The 20,156-nt window shown below is 44.4% G+C and overlaps 1 protein-coding gene across 1 annotated transcript in view; it reads left to right on the forward strand.

The window, feature by feature from the left end:
* Window positions 1–10,548, forward strand: part of LOC138947254 (lysosomal proton-coupled steroid conjugate and bile acid symporter SLC46A3-like) — an 11,567-nt gene extending 1,019 nt beyond the window's left edge. Inside the window, exons 2-6 of the mRNA XM_070318731.1 lie at window positions 5,063–5,447; window positions 6,214–6,518; window positions 8,039–8,233; window positions 8,863–9,063; window positions 10,159–10,548. Coding sequence (XP_070174832.1) covers window positions 5,063–5,447; window positions 6,214–6,518; window positions 8,039–8,233; window positions 8,863–9,063; window positions 10,159–10,497 — 1,425 coding nt within the window. The 3' untranslated portion in view covers window positions 10,498–10,548. The remainder of the gene's footprint in view (window positions 1–5,062; window positions 5,448–6,213; window positions 6,519–8,038; window positions 8,234–8,862; window positions 9,064–10,158) is intronic.
* Window positions 10,549–20,156: the final 9,608 nt, after the last annotated feature.

Consider the following 20,156-nt stretch of genomic DNA (forward strand, 5'->3'; position numbering starts at 1 on the left):
ACCTGTTTGCATTTAAATACCATTAACCTTGTTAAAACTGTAAAGACGGCGATACATGCATACACAGGCATATAAGACGTTGAAGCTGTCAGCTCGTTCTCATTCTTTATTCCGTGTGCTCTCTCTCATAGCTCAGGCAAGACTGCCCTAAAACCGCAAGGGGAAAATCTCTTCCGTGTTCGCTCACTCACACATTCACACAATCACGAACTGCACGTGATTACTTCTCGCTCTGCCATGTATAGCAATATTCTCGCTCATCAATGTCGACTGGTGTTCACAATGTTACATCTCCCTTGTCATAATATTAAACAATAATGATAAACAAATACAAAAACGTCTACATGTATTCCTAATTGTTTGAATGCAAATTAATATAGTAATTGGCAGTCAATGCAATTCCTTGCTCATAATATAATTTTCTCTACTCAATAGGTCCTCTCTCATGCATGCACATACGCCAAGTGAAAGCTCAATTAATACTGTAATTACTGTCTTTCTTCTTGTAGATGAAATGAGTTCATGACAGATAGCTTATTTTTCTTGAATAAAGCTTTGTATGTAATTCAGTCGCTGTGGGGGTCTCACGGGTCTCCCGTACCTGGTGGTGTTTGGGTCCAATCCAGGTCCCTGGGCTGCTGCTTGTGGCTTGGGTTCCTCTTGTTGGACCACCTCAGGCGTGAACGTCTTGTTCTGACTTGGCCGTTTTCGGATGAAACGCCGGTTGCGACGGTACATGCGGCCATCGTCAGTTCGCACGTGGTACGATCGTGGCGTCTTGGCGGGTGCGGTGACTCGGGCCGGTCTCCAGTTGTCATCTGGGGTCAGCTGAACGAAGACTTCATCTCCAGTCTTTAGCGAGGGAAGTGGTCGGCTGGAACGATCGTAGTATTTCTTCTGGCCTGCCTGGCGCTGCTGACGTCGGGCCGTGACGACCTGCGGGTTAATGGTCTTGGGCTGCAGCTGGCTCGCGGTCGCTGGCAGGACGGACCGGAGCTGACGACCCATCAATAGCTGGGCCGGTGACGCTAGGCCGTCTACTGGTGTATTGCGGTACTCGAGGATGCATAGCAGAGCGGAACTCTTGCTGGCTTTGGCCTTGTCCATGATGTTTTTTACTGTCTGTACTGTCTTTTCGGCCAGGCCATTGGACTGGGCATATCTGGGACTAGAGGTAACGTGGTTAAAGTCCCAGGTAGCGGCAAACTGGGCGAAGTCATCGGACGCGAACTGGGGGCCGTTGTCGCTGACCAAGGTTTCTGGGATGCCGTGTCTGCTGAAGTGTGTTGACAGTTTTCTGATGACTGCAGCTGACGTGGTGTTGGCCATCTGGTCGATCTCAAAGTAGCGGCTGTAGAAATCTACTGTGACCAGATAGTCCTTGCCGTCCCAGGTTAAGAGGTCTGAAGCCAGCTTTTGCCAGGGTCGTGTGGGAATGTCGTGAGGTAGCATCGGCTCTTTGCAGTTGCTGTTTTTCCTCTCGTTGCAGACGGTGCAGTTGGCGACGGTGTGTTGTATGTCGGCCGCCATTCTCGGCCAGAAGAGTATTTGCCGCGCTCGTTGGAGGCACTTTTCTACCCCGAGGTGGCTAGAGTGTATCTTTGTCAGCATTTGGGGACGCAGTGCAGTGGGAACGAATATTCTTTCTCCTTTTAGGATCATGCCGTCGATGACGGACAGTTCGTCTCGAAAGCTCCATACGTCTAGGGCGTGCTTGTGGCATTGTTGACGCGTGTCTGGCCAGCCATTGTGGATGTAGGACTTCACGGTGACGAGACTCTGGTCTTCTGCCGTGGCTTTCTTGATCCGGGCCATCTTTTCGTCGCTGACCGGGAGGTTCTTCACGATACAGTGTATCTGTGCGTCAAGGTCTTCCGTGACGTCATCGGGTTCGGCTGGCAGGAATTTCCTGGAGAGCGTGTCGGCGACTGGGATCTGTTTCCCTGGCACGTGGATGACCTTGATGCTGTACTTCTGCAATCTCAAGAGCATTCTTTGAAGACGGGGGGGCGCTGATGCAAGCGGTTTCTTCATGATCGTCTCTAGCGGTTTATGATCGGACTGTACGAGGATCTCTTGCCCGTATATGTACTGATGGAAACGCTCGCAACCGAAGACGATGGCGTATAGCTCCTTTTCTATTTGGGCGTAGTTGACTTCGGTCTTGTTGAGGGATTTGGAGGCATAGGCGATGGGCTTGTGGTCTTGAAAAATCGCCGCTCCCAGGCCGTACTTGCTGGCGTCGACTTGCAGGACAATCTTCTTGGTTGGGTCGTACAGCGCGAGTACTGGTTGGCTTGCCAAGATGGATTTTATCTTGTCCCAGGCTGCTTGTTGTTGGCAGTCCCATATGAAATCGCTGTCTTCTTTCAGCATGTCTCTGAGTGGCTTCGTAATATCGGCAAGGTGCGGTGCGAACTTGGCCAAGTAGGTCACCATGCCCAGCATGGTCTCCAGTTCTTTCTTGTCTACTGGCGGTTTCATGTTGACTATGGCCTTTACCTTTGCTGGGTCTGGTTTGACTCCTTCTGATGAGATGACGTGGCCGAAATATTCGATTTCTTGCACACAGATAGTCAGTTTATCGGGATTGAGCTTCATGTGTTTTTCTGTAGCTCTGTCCAGTGCCGCCTTGAGGGTCTTGTCGTGTTCTTCTTTTGTTCGCCCGGCGATGAGAATGTCGTCGACCAGCCCCACGAGTCCCGGGATGTTTTCAAACGTCTCGTCGACCTTGCGCTGGAATTCGTCTTGGGAGCTGACCAAACCGAACGGAACGCGCAAAAACCGGTATCTGCCGAAGGGCGAGTTAAAGGTGGTAAGGTATGATGACTCGGCTGAGAGGGACATCTGCCAGTATCCTGCTTTCGCGTCCAATTTGCTGAAATATTTGGCGCCTGGAATTTTGGCGAGTGCGTCTTCAAGCGTCGGCATTGCGTAGTGTGGTCTCTTCACGGCCTGATTGAGGTCTTTTGGGTCCAGGCAGATGCGCAGTTTCCCGTTAGGCTTTTCGACGACAACGAGAGAGTTGACCCAGTCTGTAGGTTGGGTGACTTTGGCAATCACTCCAGCTGCTTCCATGGCGTCGATCTCTTCTTTCAGACGATCTCGTAGTGCGTGAGGTATGCGCCTGGGGGGATGTACCACGGGGGTGGCGTTTTCGTGCAGGTGGATAGTGACTTCTCCGTCCAGGTTGCCCAGGCCATCGTTGAAAAGGTGACTGTATTCTTTGAGGACAGATTCGTGGGTCATTTCGGGGTTGGTGACAGTCAATATCATCTTGATGATCTGTAGCTGGAGGGACGCCTGGAGCCCGAGGACAGGCTGAGAGTGGCCGGTTGTCTCAGCGACGTAGAACGTGCCTTGGTATTTCCGATCCTTGTAGGAACATTTGATCTTCATGATTCCTTTGACGTCAATACGCTGACCCGTATACCCATAGAGGCTGGTCTTTCCTTGGTTGAGTGGGGGTTGCACCGACATGCGCTTGTAGATCTGGTAGGGGATGACGTTTGCTTGTGCCCCGGTGTCGACTTTGAAGCGTATAACGTCGCCGGTGTCCATGGTTATGTTGGCGTACGCAGTGTCTGGGTGGTCTTTGCCGATGGCGATGACGTCAATATTCAGGAAAGAGTCGTCGTCTTCTTCGTCGTGTTCTTCTATGTCGTGGACCGTCTTCGTAGGTCTTCGTGAGCGACATACTTTGGCGAAGTGGTTGGGTTTGGTACAGTTATTGCAGCGTTTTCCGTAGGCTGGACATGCTCTCCGTCCGTGTCTCTGGCCGCAGTTGTTGCAGTCGTACTCGTCGTTGTTCTGACTTCTTTCTTCTTGTTGTTTTGGTGATGGACGTCTGTTTCTTGAGCTGCTATCGAAACGTCGTTTCTTGATGACTTCTATCGTCCCTTCTGTCAGCATTGTCGCCAGCTGCTGTTTCGTTGCTTCGTGGGTGACGACAATTTCTATGGCCTTTTCCATGGTCAGCTGGTCTCCACTTTGAAGTAGCTTTTCTCGAACTTCTTGGGAGGTTATACCGCATACTATTCGGTCACGAACCATTTCGTCGGCGTCTTTGTAAGAGCAGTCTTTGACGAGTGTTCGGATGTCTGTGATGAACGTCTCGAAGGATTCGCCAATCTGTTGCTTTCTATTCAGGAAGAGATATCGGGCGAAGAGCGTGTTCTTTTTTGGAGTGGTGTGTTGTTCAAATTTCTTATATAGTACCTGTAGTTGCTTGCTCTCCTCGTCCGATAAGCTCCAGGTGTTGTAGATTTCTCTTCCCCTTTCTCCTGTCCAAATGAGGAGGTAGGCGCATTTTTCGGGTTCCGCCGACTTGTGTAGGGGTCCAGCAAACATAAGTTCTGCGTGCTGTTTGAATTTTCGCCATTCTTCTTGCAGGTTTCTGGAGTCCCAGTTTATGTTTGGATTCTGCATGGATGACGCCATTCTTGCTGCGTAGAGTTCGTATCCCACTCTTCTGACACCATGTAAAGACGGCGATACATGCATACACAGGCATATAAGACGTTGAAGCTGTCAGCTCGTTCTCATTCTTTATTCCGTGTGCTCTCTCTCATAGCTCAGGCAAGACTGCCCTAAAACCGCAAGGGGAAAATCTCTTCCGTGTTCGCTCACTCACACATTCACACAATCACGAACTGCACGTGATTACTTCTCGCTCTGCCATGTATAGCAATATTCTCGCTCATCAATGTCGACTGGTGTTCACAATGTTACAAAACAGAAGTTGTCTTTTCTTGTCTTGTCTTGTATTGTCTTGTCTTGTCTTGTCTGGTCTTGTCTCGTTTCTCACATTTTTAACGCCTCCTCTTTCTGCCAGAAGACGTCCGCCCTGTACTTCATGACGGTGAAGATGATGGGCGCCATCCCCCCCGCTCCTCCTCGCGGCCTTCTTCGTCTTTGTCTTGTCTTGTCTTGTCTTGTCTTGTCTTGTCTTGTCTTGTCTTGTCTTGTCTTGTCTTGTCTTGTCTTGTCTTGTCTTGTCTTGTCTTGTCTTGTCTTGTCTTGTCTTGTTTCTCAGATCTTTAACGCCTCCTCTTTCTGCCAGAAGACGTCGGCCCTGTACGTCATGGCGGAGAAGATGATGGGCACCATACCTCCACTCCTCCTCGCGGCCTTCTTCGGGCCCTGGAGCGACGTTCACGGCCGCAAGTTACCGCTGCTCATCCCCTACGTCGGTAACATCGTGTCCGTGGCCCTGTTCCTGGCGGCCCTGTACGTGGAGAACACCCCCGTCACGCTGTTCATCATGGCTGGCTTCCTGGTCCGCGCCCTGTCTGGTCACTTCATCCTGGTCCATCTCGTCTCCTTCAGCTATGTGGCTGACGTCATCAAGGCGGGTGGGACGTATGAGGAGATCGGCATCGCGAGCAGGAGTGTTGGCAAGCAGAGGGGGAAGGGGAAGGGGGACAGTGGCAGCTTTGAGGAGATTGGTGAGTGATGGGAGTGGGGGAGTGAGTGAGTGAGTGGGTGCGTGAGTGAGATAGTGAGTGGGTGATTGAGTGATTGAGTGAGTGAGTGAGTGAGTGAATGAGTGGGTGAGTGAGTGGGTGTGTGAGTGAATGAGTGGGTGAGTGAGTGAGTGAGTGAATGAGTGGGTGAGTGAGTGGGTGAGTGAGTGTGTCAGTGAGTGAGTGGGTGAGTGAGTGAGTGAGTGAGTCAGTGAGTGAGTGTTATGGTGAGTGGGTGAGTGAGTGAGTGAGTGAGTGAGTGGGTGAATGAGTGGGTGAGTGGGTGAGTGAGTGAGTGAGTGGGTGAGTGAGTGGGTGAGTGAGTGGGTGAGTGGGTGAGTAAGTGAGTGGGTGAGTGAGTGAGTGAGTGAGTGAGTGGGTGAGTGAGTGAGTGAGTGGGTGAGTGAGTGAGCAAGTGTGTGAGTGAGTGGGTGCGTGATGAGTGCGTGGGTTAATGAGAGAGTTAGTGAGTGGGTGATTGAGTAAGTGAGCAAGTGGGTGCGTGAGTGGGTGCGTGAGTGGGTGCGTGAGTGAGTGCGTGGGTGAATGAGAGAGATAGTGAGTGGGTGATTGAGTGAGTGAGCAAGTGGGTGCGTGAGTGGGTGCGTGAGTGAGTGAGTGAGTTAGTGCGTGAGAGAGTTAATCCTCGCGGGGCTGGGGGATGTCGTGGCGACCTAAACGTCATCGCTTGTTTTAATTGTTTTCCACGTCCTTTGCACATGTAGTTTGAACTTCTTTTCCTCCTCAGGATCGGGTGGTTACCGGAGGGTGGCGGTGGAGGTGGCGGGGGAGGGGGAGCGCAGGGACCAGGGGGACTTCTTGGCGGGGATGACCAGACTGCAGGCGGCAGAGTCGGTGGGGATCGTGGTGGGCGCCCTGATGGGCTGGGCTCTGCAGACCGTGGGGGGCGCCCCGACCTCCCTCTGTGTGGGCGCCGCGGTGCTGGTCCTCGGCATGCTTGTGGTCGTCTTCTGCATGAAGAACTATCACAGGCCTGGTGTTGGCAGCTTGGGGGATGGGGAGAGCAGTGCTTTGGTTAAGTGCTTGAAGAAGGTGAGTGGTGTGTGAGAGAGGGGGGGAGAGCAAGAGAGAGGGAGAGACAGAGACAGAGAGAGAGAGACAGAGAGAGAGACAGAGACAGAGAGAGAGGGACAGAGGATGAACAAACGAACGAAAGATCTTTATTACTCAAGGATGGAGGTTTTAGGCTGACGCCCATTGTCTTCCAACCTGTTCCTGCTAATACTAAGACATAACAGACAGACAGACAGACAGACAGACAGACAGGCAGGCAGGCAGGCAGGCAGGCAGGCAGGCAGGCAGAGAGATATCTGTGTTATATGTCTTATGTCTCATGTCTCAATGTGATGAATTGCAAGCGACTAAACGTAGGCATTATCTGGCAATTGCCATGCCTTGTCATCTATTTGTATCAGTGTTGTTGCCAGGCCTCGGTCTTCGCCGGGTCTCTGACGCATTCCTTTCTGATTTGACGCTTTGGACCTAGCCTTGTCCGGTCGATGGACCGATAGTTTTTACGTTTTGGTGGTCAACTGACCGATACATATTCGTACAAGGCGGACAAGGTCTGCAATGAATGGAAAGGGAGCAAAGTCGGAAAACAAACCCCGATCGAAATGCTCATGTTCGCTACGAGTGAAAATGCACTTGGTGCCAAGTCCGTGTTTGTCGTCATTGACACTCGAGGCTGCGTTTACGGAAATACCCGAGGGCGGGGACGTAGCTCAGTTGGTAGTGCGCTGGCTTTGTAGCCGCCAGTTGGTCGCTATCAGCGTGGGTTCGATCCCCACGTTCGGCGAGAGATTTATTTCTCGGAGTCAACTTTGTGCAGACTCTCTTCGGTGTCCGAACACCCCCGTGTGCACACATGCGCACGAAAAAGATCCCACGTTCACAGCGAAAGTCTCAGGGCTTGGAAAACACGAAGACACGCATGCATTATCTCTCGTCTCCAATGATCATGATCGTATTTCGATACTTTGACGAGACAAACCCAATGCTGGTGTGTCGAAAAAGACAGCCACAGCGGGCTTGTTTGAATCAAAGTATCACACCATATCTTCAACGTATTACCAATACCTGTCCCAATATAGACCAGTTGGTCTAAGAGGACGTAAAACCCTAATAGTCAGTCAAATACCCGATCCAGCCGGTGTACATATTTACCGAAAACGGCGCAAACAGCGGAAAGTTCATCAATATAAGTTCAAATGATCAAGTTTTTTGTTTAAGGTTATATGTTACATTTAATGTGTACTGCCAAAAATGAGCAAATGAGCGCCATACACTAATTTCTGTGAGAATCAGATAACAAAGTGTTATCGTTGTTCAATGGCTTTATTGTCATTTTTGCGTAAAAAGATAGATTTAACTCCGGACTGTAAGTTATTTTGCATTGCATGTATTAAAGGTATGGCGGTACAATTAGGACCTATTGTTTTTTTTTAAAGCCAGGACATTTGGACCTATTAATTTTTTGGGGGGGAGGTCCAAATGACCTATTGTCTTCTTAGGCTGGCAACAACACTGTGTATTATGTCCCATGTCTGCAGACGGCCAAGGTGTTGGGCTGCAAGCGGCTTGACGTGGACCCCGTGCTGATGTGGGGCTGCCTGCTCGTCATGTTCTTCATGTTCGCCTGCAGGGAGGGAAGGGGCGCAGTCACCACAGTCTACGTGCAGTTGCCTCCCTTGTCGTGGCCCTACCGACGCTTCGCGGCCTACATCACTTCCTACAGTGCCTTTCAGGTGGGGCCCAGTTAGCTCAGTGGGTAGAGCACTGGACTTGTGATCATCAGGTCTCAGGTTCGAATCCGGGCTGGGACGTACACGGGTCAACTTTATATGCAGACCCAGAGACGGTAGCCATGTCCCACCGCCGTGTCACTATAGTGGCACGTAAAAGACCTCGGTCATTCTGCCACAAGTGCAGATGGCTGATATCACACTTGCCGTGAGGGCGTTAAACTCGATTTATCATATATGCCAGCCAGTGCCCGTTATGCTGGTTGGTATGTAGGGCAGCAACACAGGACCTCCACTCCTGTCTGTTCTGGGCGAGTCTCTGGATGGTACCCCACGTTTGGTTCAGGGTCTTCAGTTTATCAAGCCCCTGGAGCAAATTTTTTGATTAGTGCTTTTGTGAACAAGAAACAATTGACAAGTGGCTCTATCCCATCTTCCTCCTTCCCCCGTCGCGATATAACCTTCGTGGTTGAAAACGACGTAAAACACCAAATAAAGAAAGAAAAGAAAGAAAGTCATCAGTTTATCATTAATCATCATATAACCCATATAATATATATGATATCTAGTCCTTAAGAGGCGAAATGTTTAGCCTGTAGGATGTAGGACATGAAGCATTCTCTCTTCTCCAGAGCGTCTTCCTGTTCCTCCTGGCGCCCTTCCTCAAGGACAGGACGGTGGTGGTGGTAGGGCTGGCGTGCACGGCGGTCGGGGGTGTGTGGCTTGGCTTTTCTACCACCACATGGAGCTTCATGCTGGCTGGCTGCTTGAGTCACATGATCGACTGCGTGTTCCCTGCGCTGAGAGCTATCCTGGCCAGTCGTCTGTCTCAGGTAAGTAGCTGGTGATGTACAGGTAGACATTTACAGGTGCAAATGTTCAAGAAGAAATGTACAGGTAGAATAGTGGTCCATATCTACACGAACGCGTACAGGTCATGGCTACACGTTCGCTCATCTAGAACACCAAACCCTTCCAAGACTGTCAAAAATGTCAGTTACTCAGATTTAAAAATCGAGGGCAATGTAGATGAATGTACAGATGTTATGGACAAGAGTCTTACACTGAGGGACGTCTTACACTGAGGGACGTCTTACACTGAGGGACGTCTTACACTGAGGGACGTCTTACACTGAGGGACGTCTTACACTGAGGGACGTCTTACACTGAGGGACGTCATACACTGAGGGACGTCTTACACTGAGGGACGTCTTACACTGAGGGACGTCATACACTGAGGAACGTCTTACACTGAGGGACGTCTTACACTGAGGGACGTCTTACACTGAGGGACGTCTTACACCGAGGGACGTCTTACACCGAGGGACGTCTTACACTGAGGGATGTCTTAAATCGAAGGAGAGTCGGATGGAGGAGGGGGAAGGATCACAAACGTTTCAATGTTTTAGTAGGAATGTGCTCACCTCTACAATTTAGACTTGGCTTGGGTCTTAGTCACAAATTGGACTGTGTCATCTCTGGCCGTCACTGGTATGCTGGCCATTCGCCTATCGAAAGTAGGTGAATAACAGAAGAAGTGTAGTCACCTGTACAACGTGGGATGCGTCTTTCTTGCGCTCAGGGTTATTCTCACCAGTCACCTCTCGCAGGTTGGTAGTAACAGTAGACATTCACTCACGTGTACAACGTAGACATGGCTTAGTACTTCAGAAGAAAAAACTCACGTGTGAGCAAATTCTGACAGGAGCATACGCGAAGATGGCATTTATTTTCGTTGTTGTTGGTTTGAGTGTGCATGCGTGTGTGTGTGTGTGTGTGTGCGTGCGTGCGTGCGTGCGTGCGTGCGTGCGTGCGTGTAAGTGCGTGTGTAAGTGCGTGCGTGCGTGCGTGCCTGCGTGCCTGCGTGCCTGCCTGCCTATTCTCTCGTATTTTCACCAGCAGTTATTCGCTCTTGTCTTCTCTCGCAGGATCAAGTAGGAGAAGTCCTGTCCAGGATGTCGGCAGCAGAAGCTCTGTCCACCGTGGTAGGTCCACTGGCCATAGTCCAGCTGTACAACCACACGGTGGACTACTTCCCCGGCCTGGCCTTCGTGGCCAGCTCGGCCCTCCCCATGGCCATCCTGCTGGTCGGGGCGGTGGTGGAGGCGTTCTACCAGCCCCGCGTGCGTCACGTTATCCGGGAGTTCCAGGTTCCCGAGTTAGGAGCGCGTGACGGGTCGCGCAAACCGGACTTTACTCAGTCGCTCAACGTGCCCAGCGCTACGGTGTCCGGCTATGGGCTCTTTTGGTGCTCGGCGCAGTGGTGAGGGCTGGGGGTTGTGTGAATGGTATTCGTGGTGAGGGCTGGGGGTTGTGTGAATGGTATTCGTGGTGAGGGCTGGGGGTTGTGTGAATGGTATTCGTGGTGAGGGCTGGGGGTTGTGTGAATGGTATTCGTGGTGAGGGCTGGGGGTTGTGTGAATGGTATTCGTGGTGAGGGCTGGGGGTTGTGTGAATGGTATTCGTGGTGAGGGCCATGAGAAGAAAGGAAGAAGTGGAAATGATTTTATGTAAAATAAACTTGGAACAACATTCTGAAATGGTATTCGTGGTTAACAAACCTGAAAGTGATTAGTTGTCAAATATACTGACATTCTGAAATGGTATTCGTGGTTAACAAACCTGAAAGTGATTAGTTGTCAAATATACTGACATTCTGAAATGGTATTCGTGGTTAACAAACCTGAAAGTGATTAGTTGTCAAATATACTGACATTCTGAAATGGTATTCGTGGTTAACAAACCTGAAAGTGATTAGTTGTCAAATATACTGACATTCTGAAATGGTATTCGTGGTTAACAAACCTGAAAGTGATTAGTTATCAAATATACTGACATTCTGAAATGTTATTCGTGGTTAACAAACCTGAAAGTGATTAGTTGTCAAATATACTGACATTCTGAAATGTTATTCGTGGTTAACAAACCTGAAAGTGATTAGTTGTCAAATATACTGACATTCTGAAATGTTATTCGTGGTTAACAAACCGGAAAGTGATTAGTTGTCAAATATACTGACATTCTGAAATGTTATTCGTGGTTAACAAACCTGAAAGTGATTAGTTGTCAAATATACTGACATTCTGAAATGTTATTCGTGGTAGGAGGCAATGAGGAGAAAGCAAAATGGAACGTATTAAGTTGTACCATGAACAGACTTGAAAGGGAATTTTGAGAATGGTATTCGCAATGAAAGGAATGCAAGCCTGAAAGTGATTATTTGTAATATATACATTCTTGAAAGGACATTCTGAAAATGGTATTCGTGGCAAGCAAACCTGAAAGCGATTAGTTGGCAAATATACTGACATTCTGAAATGGTATTCGTGGTTAACAAACCTGAAAGTGATTAGTTGTCAAATATACTGACATTCTGAAATGGTATTCGTGGTTAACAAACCTGAAAGTGATTAGTTGTCAAATATACTGACATTCTGAAATGGTATTCGTGGTTAACAAACCTGAAAGTGATTAGTTGTCAAATATACTGACATTCTGAAATGGTATTCGTGGTTAACAAACCTGAAAGTGATTAGTTATCAAATATACTGACATTCTGAAATGTTATTCGTGGTTAACAAACCTGAAAGTGATTAGTTGTCAAATATACTGACATTCTGAAATGTTATTCGTGGTTAACAAACCTGAAAGTGATTAGTTGTCAAATATACTGACATTCTGAAATGTTATTCGTGGTTAACAAACCGGAAAGTGATTAGTTGTCAAATATACTGACATTCTGAAATGTTATTCGTGGTTAACAAACCTGAAAGTGATTAGTTGTCAAATATACTGACATTCTGAAATGTTATTCGTGGTAGGAGGCAATGAGGAGAAAGCAAAATGGAACGTATTAAGTTGTACCATGAACAGACTTGAAAGGGAATTTTGAGAATGGTATTCGCAATGAAAGGAATGCAAGCCTGAAAGTGATTATTTGTAATATATACATTCTTGAAAGGACATTCTGAAAATGGTATTCGTGGCAAGCAAACCTGAAAGCGATTAGTTGGCAAATATACAGACATTCTGAAAATGGTATTTGTCGTAGTAGGCAATTAGAGAGAAGCAAACCTGAAAGAGATTATTTATAATAATAATAATAATAATAAATGAGCATTTGTATAGCGCAACATCATAACTTTACAATTATGCTCTTTGCGCTTGACACATTTAAAAGTAAAGCACAGTTATACAAGCATTTACATCTACATTCATAGTCAGCAACGCTTAATTAAAAGCATACACCATCAAACATACATACAAAAGATTCTTCCACTAACTAAGTAATAAAAACATGAATAAAATAGGTAGTGAAAACAAGGAAATACCAGCTGGATACCCTTAATCAAACAGAACATGTTATCAACAATACTGAAAACAGCCCTAGATGTTTATATACATTATCACATTATCACTAAAACAACAAATACACTACATGTAGCCTACTGATGGACTGAGAAAACAAAATCAGGGGTTGTATTTCTTGAAGAGGTGCGTTTTAAGTGCTCATTTGAATGCTTGGGGTGACTGAGAGTGGCGGATGTGCAAGGGGAGAGAATTCCATTGTGTGAGTGCGCAGAAAGTAAAAGTGCGTTGTCCGTATGTTTTGGTTTTGGTGTGTGGAATGGTGAGGATTTGTAAAATATATATTCTTAAAAGGACATTCTTCGCATTGTATTTGTGGTGTGAGGCAATGAGAGGAATGCAAGCCTGGTTATTGTAAAATATTCATTCTTCGAACAACCCTAAAAAAATTCTATTCGTGGAAAGCAAACGTGAAAATGATTAGTTTCAAATTATAGACTTGAAAGGACATTCTAAAACTGGTGTTCATGGCATGAGGCGAGGAGAAGGAATGCGAGCCTGCAAGTGATAAGTTGTTAAAGTACAGACTTGAATGGAACTGTGAGAGGAATAATGACTCGGACTTTGATTCGATATTATCTAGATTTTGTGACTCGCCTCCGCCTTTCTCTATCGATCTTTATGGGGGCGTAAAAAAAAGAAAAGAAAGAAAGAAAGGAACATTCGTTATACGGTATTTTGAGAAAAAATAGATCGTGCAATGGTATATATATAGTAGTATGGACACAATGTGGCGACCAGGCGGCCCTGAAAAAGACGGCGACATTTGCATGCGCCACAGGAGCGGACGACTAAACAAGCGAGCTGGAAGAAGGAGAAGGGGCCCCGGTAGCTCAGTTGGTAGAGCACTGGACTTGTGATCGAAAGGTCGCAGGTTCGAATCCGGGCCGGGACGGACACGGGTCAACTTTACAACTCAGAGGCGGTATCCATGTTCCACCCCCGTGTTACCACTGTGGCACGTAAAAGACCTCGGTCATTCTGCCATAAGTGCAGGTGGCTGATTACGCCTAAACACGCAGACACCTGGGTAGCGCGACTCTGTTGCTGCTAGCTTTCCACTCGGAGGAAGCGACCCGAATTTCCCAGCGATGGGACAAGAAAGTAATGATAAACAAGTCGCGTAAGGCGAAAATACAATATTTAGTCAAGTAGCTGTCGAACTCACAGAATGAAACTGAACGCAAGGCAACGCAGCAAGACCGTATACTCGTAGCATCGTCACTCCACCGCCCGTGGCAAAGGCAGTGCCCGTGGAATTGACAAGAAGAGCGGGATATTCGTTGCGCTGAGAAGGATAGCACGCTTTTCTGTACCTCTCTTCGTTTTAACTTTCTGAGCGTGTTTTTAATCCAAACATATCATATCTATATGTTTTTGGAATCAGGAACCGACAAGGAATAAGATGAAAGTGTTTTTAAAACGATTTCGAAAAAAAAATTTGATAATAATTTTTATATATTTAATTTTCAGAGCTTGTTTTTAATCCGAATATAACATATTTATATGTTTTTGGAATCAGCAAATGATGGAGAATAAGATAAACGTAAATTTGGATCGTTTTATAAATTTTTAATTTTCTTTACAATTTTCCGATTTTTAATGACCAAAGTCATTAATTAATTTTTAAGCCACCAAGCTGAAATGCAATACCGAACCCCGGGCTTCGTCGAAGATTACTTGACCAAAATTTCAACCAATTTGGTTGAAAAATGAGGGCGTGACAGTGCCGCCTCAACTTTCACGAAAAGCCGGATATGACGTCATCAAAGACATTTATCAAAAAAATGAAAAAAACTTTCGGGGATTTCATACCCAGGAACTCTCATGTCAAATTTCATAAAGATCGGTCCAGTAGTTTAGTCTGAATCGCTCTACACACACACACACACGCACACACACACACACATACACCACGACCCTCGTTTCGATTCCCCCTCGATGTTAAAATATTTAGTCAAAACTTGACTAAATATAAAAAAAGATAAACAAGTCGCGTAAGGCGAAAATACAATATTTAGTCAAGTAGCTGTCGAACTCACAGAATGAAACTGAACGCAATGCCATTTTTCAGCAAGACCGTATACTCGTAGCATCGTCAGTCCACCGCTCATGGCAAAGGCAGTGAAATTGACAAGAAGAGCGGGGTAGTAGTTGCGCTAAGAAGGATAGCACGCTTTTCTGTACCTCTCTTTGTTTTAACTTTCTGAGCGTGTTTTTAATCCAAACATATCATATCTATATGTTTTTGGAATCAGGAACCGACAAGGAATAAGATGAAAGTGTTTTTAAATTGATTTGGACAATTTAATTTTGATAATAATTTTTATATAGTTAATTTTCAGAGCTTGTTTTTAATCCGAATATAACATATTTATATGTTTTTGGAATCAGCAAATAATGGAGAATAAGATAAACGTAAATTTGGATCGTTTTATAAAAAAATTTTGTTTTTACAATTTTCCGATTTTTAATGACCAAAGTCATTAATTAATTTTTAAGCCACCAAGCTGAAATGCAATACCGAAGTCCGGGCTTCGTCGAAGATTACTTGACCAAAATTTCAACCAATTTGGTTGAAAAATGAGGGCGTGACAGTGCCGCCTCAACTTTCACGAAAAGCCGGATATGACGTCATCAAAGACATTTATCAAAAAAAAGAAAAAAACGTTCGGGGATTTCATACCCAGGAACTCTCATGTCAAATTTCATAAAGATCGGTCCAGTAGTTTAGTCTGAATCGCTCTACACACACACACACACACACACACACACACGCATGCACACACGCACGCACACACGCACATACACCACGACCCTCGTTTCGATTCCCCCTCGATGTTAAAATATTTAGTCAAAACTTGACTAAATATAACAAGTCGCGTAAGGCGAAAATACAATATTTAGTCAAGTAGCTGTCGAACTCACAGAATGAAACTGAACGCAACGCAACGCAGCAAGACCGTATACTCGTAGCATCGTCACTCCACCGCCCGTGGCAAAGGCAGTGCACGTGGAATTGACAAGAAGAGCGGGGTATTTAGTCACCTGGCTGGCTATAGTGGGAGGGTTACTTTTGGTGGTCACATTAGATATTATGTTTTTTGGAAAGTTCGTTTTATTTGCAGCCACAGTTCGGTAAACGACAAATGGCTAAACCCAACCACCTAAGAATGAGAAGCGTTTTTGTAACATGACCCATATTCTGCAAAAATGCAGCCATGACGCAGGGGGTAGGTTACAAAAAAACGTCATGTACCGCTTGACTGCATACGGATATAAGCAAATTATACCTTAAACGAAAGCTAAAGATTGTTGCCATCAGACAGCAAGTAAAATGCCGAATTCGTATACACAGTTTTATTTTTAACAACATCTGTATAACATGCGGACGACAAAACAGGAAATGCCATTTTCTCAATCGATATGTATAGCTAACTGAACGCCTGGTTGAAACCGCAATCAAAAACATCTTGAAAATTGTTTATTCTCACAGCTAGAATTATTTTACATCAACATTAGTTAATTTACCGAGGAAAACAACAGTCATATAAGATAAATAATGGATGATTCAGAATCAACTCCGAAAACCGAACCGGGTCGAAGCAAAAAAGAGTTTACACATACACAGGCTTGAAAAAGGATAATTTGGTTCAATATGTTAGATTTTTACCCATAACGTTAAAGATCAGCTCAATATAAAAGGAAAGTGATCATTGTAAAAGGATTTTGCTATCGCAAAATAATTCAACTTCCGGTTTTACCACATGGCGTCCATAATATTATCAATTTATTACATAGCGTGCATTTGTCAGAAATTATACTAAATGTTAGAAGCGATCTTAAAGTGAAAGTAACGTTTAATAAAAGTATGCGCATTTACTTATTGATTGATATATGACTAAAATAATGGACATGTAATTTAAACGTACAAAACGACATTTTGTACACTACCTCTCTAATAAAAACGCGACTATGACCGACCGATATGTATGTGTAAATTAGGTCATTGTTAGTGATGAAAACGGGTTTTCTTTAAAAGATAACACGCAAACTGTGAAGTTCAAGGCCATAAATGATTTTAGTACGACTTCTTCAAAACAGGTCTGTTTTTCACTCCACCAGTTTCAGTTTTAATAAAATATATGTATAGCTGTCATTTTCAAAAAACCTTATCTGCAATTCACTTAACCAAATACACCATGAACCCAGAAGATATTAGAGTGAGACACTTCACAGTGAAATATGTTATGATTCCCCTTATTTCAAAATATATGCATTTTAATTGGCAGACACGATTCACGTCGTAGGTACGTGTCGTCTGGTGAGGCAACTGTTAGCATTTTTTGTCGTAAGAATTGACATTTTTAAACATAAATCATGGAAAAAAACTAATTCTACAAAAAGTGCAGGTTTTCTTGGTATAGTCAGTTAAAGCATCTTAAAATTCAAGAAATTGTGCAATTACGTGTATGTATTTGAAATGGCAGACAATATTGAATGAAAGTGATTTTTGACTGATTGAAACCCTACCCCCACTAACAAAATGGGCCCTGAGATTAGGGGTGTTAGTTAAAGATGACTGAATAATGGCTATGCTTTTCCCCTAAAGTATTCAAAACCTAAACATATACATAGGCAAGATGTTCTACATTAACACAATTAACTTTTTAAACATATACATATGCTTAGTACACGATACTTCCGGTTTTTCTACCGGATGACTTATACATTTAGGAGGTAAACACCTTATCGTAGAAAAAGCTTTATTTTCAAAAAGTGCAAGTAATTATTAAAAATCATACATACTATTTATATATAGGAGTTAATTTTCCTTCGAAAGTCATTTGTTTCAAGTGGCAGACAATGTCAGTTGGAGAGTTACATGTACGTAAAGCGTATAACTGTTGTCTGTGATTAGTGCATTGTGGACACATTGGCACCATTTGATCCTAAATGCTAAACGATGTCGTGATCATACCACAGTTTTAGGATAATTTTACATCGCATCGATTACTAAATTGATGGTAGAATTTCACTGATAAATTCTATTTCCGGTAGCGTCAGTGCCGTTATCTTTTTCTTTTTGTAATAAGGTAATAACGAATGAACCACGTGTCACACTCTTATGCTAGTCTTTAAATGACAATTCCAATTCTAGTAAGTTAAAAGGCATGTATTGCGCGTTACATACATTTATACCCCCCCACCCCCCAGGATTACAATGCAAGTAAACACATATAAAGAGATAGTAACGTTTTACATGGTTACACGTTCAGTAGTGAACGTAACGTGTGGTTTAACAAAATTACTTGCACATACAATAGTGAAGTCTGTCTGTGTGTCTTTGTTTGTGTGTTTGTCTATGTCTGTCTGTGTGTTCGTATGTTTGTCTCTCCCTCTGTCTGTCTATCAGTCTGTCTATCTCTCTCTTTCTCTCTGTGTCTCTGTCTGCCTGTCTGTGTGTGTGTGTGTGTGTGTGTCTCTCTCTCTCTCTCTCTCTCTCTCTCTCTCTCTCTCTCTCTCTCTCTCTCTCTCTCTCTCTCTCTCTCTCTCTCTCTCTCTCTGCGAGGTAGGTGCACTTAAAGAGAAAGCAACACAGTAAGAAATGCATTTCTCTACCAAGAATGAAGTTTGTCTGTCTGTGTGTTTGTGTGCGTGTTTTTTTGGTTGCGTGTTTCTCTATAAGCATCTCTACGTCTTTGTTCGCGTACATAAGTGCGTGCGTGCATGTGTGGGTGTTTCTGTGTCGGTTTGTCTCACTGTGTGTATGTCTATCATTTTGTCGGTATGTTTGTGTATGTGTCTTTGTGTGTGTGTGTGTGTGTGTGTGTGTGTGTGTGTGTGTGTGTGTGTGTGTGTGCGCGCGTGCGTGCGTGCGTGCGCGCGCGCGTGTGTGTGTGTATGCGTGCGTGCGTGTGTGTGTGCATGTGTGTGTGTAAGTGTGTGTGTGTGTGTGTGTGTGTGTGTGAGACTGCAATTATTCCTCCTTTTTACATTTAGTCAAGTTTTGACTAAATGTTTTAACGTAGAGGAGGGAATCGAGACGAGGGTCGTGGTGTATGTGCGTGTGTGTGTGTGTCTGTGTGTGTGTGTAGAGCGATTCAGACTAAACTACTGGACCGATCTTTATGAAATTTGATATGAGAGTTCCTGGAAATGATATCCCCAGACGTTTTTTTCTTTTTTTTGATAAATATATTTGATGACGTCATATCCGGCTTTTCGTGAAAGTTGAGGCGGCACTGTTACACTCTCATTTTTCAATTAAATTGGTTGAAATTTTGGTCAAGTAATCTTCAACAAAGCCCAGACTTCGGTATTGCATTTCAGCTTGGTGGCTTAAAAATTAATCAATGACTTTGGTCATTAAAAATCTGAAAATTGTAAAAATATATATTTTTTATAAAACGATCCAAATTTACGTTCATCGTATTCTCCATCATTTGCTGATTCCAAAAACATATAAATATGTTATATTTGGATTAAGAACAAGCTCTAAAAATTAAAAATATAAAAATTATTATCAAAATTAAATTTTCGTAATCAATTTAAAAACACTTTCATCTTATTCCTTGTTGGTTCCTGATTCCAAAAACATATAGATATGATATGTTTGGATTAAAAACACGCTCAGAAAGTTAAAACGAAGAGAGGGACAGAAAAGCGTGCTATCCTTCTCAGCGCAACTACTACCCCGCTCTTCTTGTCAAGTTCACAAAAATAAACAGATTATGACGTCATTTTAAGTGGCACAAACGTGTACATGAATGCCTTCCCTTTCGAATGATTTACAGTTATAGAATTTCTGTCAAGCGGTTTAAGTTTTATGTCCGTTTTATGAACCCAACCCTCAAAACAAGAATAGTAACGCCAAAGAAGGAAAACATACACACAAACCAACGTTTTTCTCACCGTTGGTTTGGAATATTGCCCCAAAACTTTAGATTTAGTGTTGTGGTGTTAAAATCTATCAGAAAAATGTGTTTGCTAACGTGACGCCAAAAAGTAACCAAAACGGTCCTTAGCCGACTGACTATTAATACGTGGACCTAAACCTCAATTTAAAAACGTCGTCAAAAGCAGCCTGCATGTCTTTGACTTGCTTTCTTAAGAGAAGTAGTTTCTCTTTTTACATTAATTTGTCAAGTTTAGTCTGAACGTTTTCCGATAGACTTTTAATCGAAACGAGAGTGTAGAAATTATTGAGAATCAGTGTTTCACTTGTAGTAACTGCAGAATTCACAGCACAGAAATGATTTAGGTATAAAATGAACGAAGACTGTTTTCTCAACTTACACAATGAAATGATGTAAATATAAGTCGTCTTTCCTATTCTCAGTTTGACAATTACCGCATGAGACATCGTGGCTCCAAAAACTTTTCCGAATTTCAGTGGCACACTCAGTGAAGTAAAGACAGCTGCGCATAATATTTTTCAATTGGTGATCATCATGTTTATTGGGTTCCAGTGGTCGAGTATAACCAAACAATTGCAGAGAACGTAATTTTGTTCATACAATTATGTTAAAACATTCTTTTAACTGGGATTTCTCGA

This window comes from Littorina saxatilis, linkage group LG1, assembly GCF_037325665.1.
Source record: "Littorina saxatilis isolate snail1 linkage group LG1, US_GU_Lsax_2.0, whole genome shotgun sequence".
Taxonomy (NCBI): domain Eukaryota; kingdom Metazoa; phylum Mollusca; class Gastropoda; order Littorinimorpha; family Littorinidae; genus Littorina; species Littorina saxatilis.